Source organism: Gymnodraco acuticeps, unplaced genomic scaffold (assembly GCF_902827175.1).
Source record: "Gymnodraco acuticeps unplaced genomic scaffold, fGymAcu1.1, whole genome shotgun sequence".
NCBI lineage: Eukaryota > Metazoa > Chordata > Actinopteri > Perciformes > Bathydraconidae > Gymnodraco > Gymnodraco acuticeps.
The window spans coordinates 369238-375716 of record NW_022989970.1 but is presented as its reverse complement, the minus strand read 5'-3'; the positions used below and the strand labels follow the sequence as shown (position 1 = coordinate 375716).

Sequence of the window (6479 nt, the reverse complement as noted above, 5' to 3'; positions counted from 1 at the left end):
TGCTGCTATTTTGTTAAAGTGTATTGATTTTCAATTTGAGCCAACCACCATAAAACAAATGAGTGTGTCTGCAAAATATAATTATTATTCATTATTATTAGTATTCATTATAATAACATACTAAATATTATTATTGTATTTTGTTTATTTGTTGTCTTTTTAAATGTAGACTGCATGCAACTGATGATATTATGTAAATAATAATAATACTAAGAATATGTATTTAGACTACTGTTCATACAAGTATTATTCATAGTATTGATGTCCTTATTATCAGTATTATTATTGTTTTTGTTGCTGTTATTATTATGATTGTTATTATTATTAGCCTACCTACATCCATCTGATTATTATACATAACATATTTATTGGCTAAATGTTATTATTTCATGCGGATAGTGAAGGGTTAACATTGTTCCAAGACGCAGCCTATACTGAAGGAGGGAATCAAAATCCTGCTCAGTGTAGTACCACTAACAGAAACGGTTACCGGGGCTGCTCGTTACCGTCCACTTTAAGAAATGGATTTCAGCCGGAGCCCGAACGGCCCCCGCTGCGCGTGGTTGTAGGACGAGATCAAAAGGCGCGTGGTGTGCGCCTCGAACGCATCCGTTTACTTCAGTTGTGAGCAGCGCGTGCTGCTGATCGGTCGGTGGTGTCAGCTCGAGCGGCCGTCTGTTCTGCTCTCTGTGACTGTGTAGGAGCGCTCGTGTGTGTATGTGTAGTTTGCGCGTGGACAGGCAGAATCAAAGACGAAGCAGGCCAGCGCGAGCCAGCAAGAAGGATCGAGGCAGCCCGCGAGCGCTCAGCTAGCAACGGTTACGGTACACTGCGAGAAATGGTCACTTATACACCGGGAGTCCTTCTGCTGCTAACATGTCTCCAGCACTGCATGAACGTCCATGGTAAGTCGAGTCCTCGGTGGGTTTTAAGTGGGGTTTTGTTGGGAATAAGGCGCACTGTATCCTGTGAGGTTAGCTAACATTACCGAGCTGAACACCTGTCTTGAAGAAATGACCGTGCTACACCTTGGGCTAGTCCACCTTGCTGCTTATTCTTACCAAATAAACCATTTAAAATTATGTTCATTTGGGGTCAAAACAATGTATTTTCTGCTTGCTGTGTGCTTTAAATGCACTTAAAGGGGATGTGTTCTTCCAATTAGTTATTCATTAGCTTGGCGTGTGTTATTGCAAGTGTGTATGGAATCTGGGGGAAATACGCACTATCCCGTGTGGTTAGCTAACATTACCGAGCTTTAGCTACACCTGTCTTGTCTTCTGCTTGAAGGAATTACCGTGCTACACCTTGGGATAGTCCATATTGTCCTTAGCTAATAACCCCTTTTTTTAAATAGCGTAAATGTGCGTCGACCGTGAGGCATTTACGGCTCTTTGTGCTGGACATGTATAATTCAAGACTGTATTTGCATTTACATCTAGCTTGAGTGTATTGGCTCAATATCTTTGGTAATGAAAGGGAAAGGAGGAAGGAGGGGCCCGGGTGGTTTGTGTTGCCTGCTGTACAGCAACTGCTTGTCGCTTCTCATTTAGGGCCAATTAGCCCTGCGGTCAATTAACGTCCCCTTTAACACACGCAGCCCTCACGAATAAACCCCTGCTTCTTGACTGTGTTGGCGTCTGTGCGTGTCCTGATTTCTCTTTCACTTCCACTGTGGGATTCTCTTTTACCGTCACCACCCCCAGCGAGATGGATAATTTATTTATTTATTCCTGAAGTGGAATCCGACACAGAGAGCGGTGGCAGGGGGAAGAAAGGGGATTACAGTGAATTGAAATAGAGCGATAAAACGACAAGAGAAGACGCAGCTGAGCGCACCGAGGCTGAGGAGTGACTGGCCAATTATCGAGCACATGTGATTTCAATCAGGGTCTAATTATGAGCAGAGGTGCCACGCTTAAGTTGTCATTACATACTGGTGGAAAGTGTACAGCATTAGCTGAAACTACTGATATCACATACGATTTGATATGTATAAATGTTTTCAGGAAATGTAAGTTTGAGTTTCTCTTTGTCGTTGGATTTGAGGCCATTGGTTGTAGAACAAGAACATTGAATTCACAGACTGTCATACTGTATGCACTATAGCTATAGCCTAGTTTTGGCCATCTTAAGTGTCCTCCAACAGTGCAACATACAATATGCTTAAGACATCAAACAAATAAAAATGGTGCAGTAAACCATATACATGTAAAGTAGAATAATAATAACAATGTAACATTTTAAATACAGTGGAATAAAAGTAATGTTGAATATTAATAAACATGTAAACAGATGGATGTATTCTAAACAAGGCAAGCAACCTAAAGAAACTTGGGTTGTGAGATTTTATTTTTTACCAAGCCTTTTTTAAATGATGATAACCTTTGTGTGATAATCTGGAGCAGATGTTTTTATTTTATTTATCAGTTACCTAAAGCTATTATAAATTGTTTATTTTGAATTGCCTGACCTGACTGCAAAATGAACCAGTTATTTCAGCAATGATTAACATAACTTGGACACTTTTTGCTTAGTGAAAAAGACATGGTTTGTCTTTACAGTCAATTTAATAGGTGTTTATTTGGCAAATATTATCATGACTGTTACTCCTTTGTCATTTGCTCCCACCATATGGGTTGCTATTAAGATAAACGCAATCTAATGAGTTTGTTATAACTGTAACTAATGTCCTTGATTGTTCAGTGACTCAGTATCCGAGTTGTTGGACATACATTTTCAAATATGTGATGTATGGCAGTACTGGGTCAGGACTAAAGTAATTGCTGATCTTGTAAAAGGCTTTTTCTGGCCCGAGGTACAGTACATAGAATCCATTGCATACATGACGTAATTGTATTAATGCAGTGTCTAATCACTTAAGCAGTAGTTTGCACGCATTGGCTAAATTATAAAACAGCTCATAAATGCAGAGCTGCTTTTATCTGGCACAGGTTTCAGTCTCCAGAAAGCCCGACATAACTTCTTTTTTTAAAGAAATGGAATCAAAACTAGTGCATGTAATGTGCACACACTCACTGTAGTGTTGTCCCACTACATATTTCTAATGTTCAGCTGCACTTGAGATGAGAATGTGAGGCTATTTGAACAATAGGGCTTATGAGATAGCGACAGCACGGCAGCTTCACTGGCCTGATTTAAAATGGATGTTATTTTTCCTCCACGGTTACTGTGATACCATGCTAGACCCAGATCCTCAGCTTTATGAGGGGGGTGGGGGTGCGCTTGTTTCTTGAAGTGGTGGACAGAGGGAGGGGGGAGTACACTGCAACCATTTCTGTTACTGGGGGAAATGCATTACCGTGACCTCCAGTGTGACGGCGTTTATACAGCGCACAATGATCTACTATTTTGGGAGGTAGGCGGCTCGTTGCGGCTCCACGCCTGTTGAGTCTGTTATCCCACAATAATCACCATGGGTATAATCTGCCTTTAAGCCCTCGCCTTCAGTTAATAGCTGTATCAAGATAATTGGCTCTTCAAGTTAAAATACACCTTTTAGTTCATATATATATTTAAATGTATTATTTCGCATTTTTTAACCGATGTTTATTCGGTGTATATATATTTTATTATATTCTAAATGGAATGGGTTGTCAGAAACCCAATCCTCCTCCGGTGTAAAGTATTTAGATGTTATCAACGCAGTGACTTGGGTGGTGCACTTAGTTCTACTTTCAGGAAACCATCAATCTTATTTCAAGATTCTTTGATCGTCTTTTGAGTCAAAATGATAAATAAAAAGCAGTTTTGGGAAAATTCAAATCACAATGGGGGTAAAAAGTGTTATATCACAACACTTCTTCTGAGAGTAGGGTTTGCTGTTTGACCAACTGGAGAAAAATAAGCCAAACATGTATTAAAAACCTTTTTTCCCTTCATTAATAGAAACTTACTCTACAGTTTAGCCAACGGAGAAATATTGCTTTTTTCTGACTCTCTCAAATCTAAGGTTATTTGTTCTTTGTCGTCATGAACTATTCTTGCAGTGATGGATGCAAACGCAAACGGATTAGGCACACAAAGGATTTTGAGGGGATTGAAGCGGTTGTGTGTTCAAGACAAAGTGGGGAAAGCGTTCAATTCTTTTTATTATGTGTTAGTGTTCAGACTTTAAATGTCAGCTGAAATTGAGTCTGACGCTGCAGGGAAAAGGGAGCATACTCTCGTACAGGTTTAAATGACTTCAGGCTCCTATTGAAGTCTGTTATTGTACTGATTGGATCAAAGTGCAGGGTGTGCAGTTTCCAGACAGCAAGTCAATGCTTCTGTAGAGACACCAGGATGGCACAGAAACTAAACGCAGTGGTGTAGCAGCCCATTTGAACACGGGACCTATCATATTGGATTGACTCTGCAGTAGACCCTTTTGCAAAGTGTGCAGGTTATATCCGATGTATGTTTGGTACAGGGCGTCCCCAAGGAGGATGTTGGTTAGCGGAGGTGATGGGTGCCCTCAAAGTGCCGACGTTGCATTTCACATTAATTGGTAATGCAGGAGAGTCTTGAATTGGTTGTGATTTTCAATCTACATTATGATTGTAACTTTGGCACAGTTTCAATTCAATTCAAAACCTTTATTTATACAGATAAAACCCATTGAGATCATAGACCTCTTTTACAATGGTGACCTGCTTCAATTAGTTCCAAACATTAATACAAACATGACAGAAAACAAAGGACATTATATGATACTACAGTTTGTATACTAGTAGCATTTACAGACACCAATATGTTCTGATTGTATAGCGTCTATCCTAGCTTTAAAAACATGAAATGTTTATTCAGTTATTATTAGTTATTCAGAATGAATGTTAAATGTGACTCATAATACCGTCTAATGACTTTCAAGCTTCCTTTTGTAAACCAATGGTGGCCATGATTTCAGAAAACTGCTAATCTGTACTCGAGGAGCTTAATCTTGTTTTCATACTGGCTTTTTTGGAAATGTCAGTAACCGAACATATCATTAGTCATTTTAAATCTACACCTTTTTTTCTTTAGTTTGCCAACTATCAGTAAACTCTGCTTATTCCACTAGTTTAAAAAACATTATTTTAACTGTTTGTTAATATTCTAAGAGTCCTATACGTCTGTCTGTTGAAATGCCATTTCAACACTGCTGGGTTTCAGAGAAGAATCAGCGATTAGACTTTTATCAGTTTGCAGTTTAAGGAAAATGTTTCTATGTTTGAGAAATGTATAAAGAGATCACATCCAGCAATACTCTCTAAGTGAAGTATTGAAAGATGGCGTTGAAGGCCTGGTCAGATTTCTTGTTAATTTATATTTTGATCAGGATTAAATCCAAAGTTTTACAAGCTGACTGTCTCTTCTTCTCTCGTGTAACGTCAGAGGTCCATCTCGGTGTCGTGTAGCCATGCCCGCATCTCTGGTCCTAGGTCGAAGAGGCTGGCTTCCGAGGGTGGTCTATATAAGGGGCAGATGGTGACTATATGGACAGCGGTCTGCTCAGGGTCACCGCACCCGCATGCCGCACTGTCCGCCAAGCCCCACGTCTTCATCGATGTTTTAAAGCGACCGACCCCAGTTCGTAGACGGTTCAGAGTGTCATCTGAAACCCTGCTGGTCCTGTGTTATGATACTGATGGAGTTGAGCTGGTGGTTTGTTTTCGATCAACACAGGACTCAGCAGTTCCTGCTCTGCCTCCGTCAGCATTACATGTTCGTCAGCAGCAGAGAGCAGTAGGTCAGGCTGATGATGAGTCAGGACTGTTGTGTTACCTCTGACTTTTCTAATACGTTTCAGGGTTGTTATGCTTATGCATCACGACTGGAGTCTGGGTTCAAAGTGAAATGAAGTAAATACTGCAGAAGGTCCCAGCAATGTTACTGGGTGATTTTGATATGGATTTACAGTCATTTGAATAATACAGGCACACTAGGATGTCACAAAGATCCATGTTTAAATTGTTCTCAGTGTCTGGAGAGTCTAAATCTCTGTACAGTGCTGGACAAGGCGCAGCAAACTCTAACAGTGGGATACTCTGCTCAACAGTTTACACAACTATACTTAAATTCACTAATGTATCATTGGCATTTGTTTTTAAAAACGCCAGTGAAGTCTTTCATCAACCCACTGCAGGCAGAAGAAGAACTTATTTTTGACTCATTTGTCGGTTTCCTCTTTTCCTAGGAAATGTCTTGGTCTAGTCAGATTCAGTTTGTCTCATTTATGAAACCTTGTGAAATAAGTTAGTTTTCCAAGGAAGTCTTCTAGTTTGAGGAATCTGTATGTGTGCTTGTTTCATAACCGGGTAGATCAGTGAACTATGGCTGCTGACACTTAATCACACACAAAACTGACATGTGAGATGCGTATGGCTCTTCCCTCTAAAATGTGTTTTCCAATCACCAAGTGTTCAAGTCTGTCTGTAGGTCAGTGGTTATGTGTTGGCTCACGGTGGTTTGAAAATGCAGGCGAATAGGCTGTGATC

At 40.1% G+C, this 6479-nt stretch overlaps 1 protein-coding gene across 4 annotated transcripts in view; it reads left to right on the top strand.

Annotated features, from left to right (window-relative positions):
• Nucleotides 1–490: 490 nt before the first annotated feature.
• Nucleotides 491–6479, top strand: part of vldlr (very low density lipoprotein receptor) — a 42599-nt gene continuing 36610 nt past the window's right edge. For 2 of the 4 annotated variants that reach the window (XM_034210805.1, XM_034210801.1), the window contains exon 1: nt 492–905. In XM_034210805.1, the coding sequence (XP_034066696.1) occupies nt 839–905 (67 nt within the window). In that variant the 5' untranslated portion in view covers nt 492–838. Of the gene's footprint in view, nt 906–6479 lie in introns of all 4 variants that reach the window. The other 2 variants (XM_034210802.1, XM_034210803.1) reach the window with 2 other exon arrangements.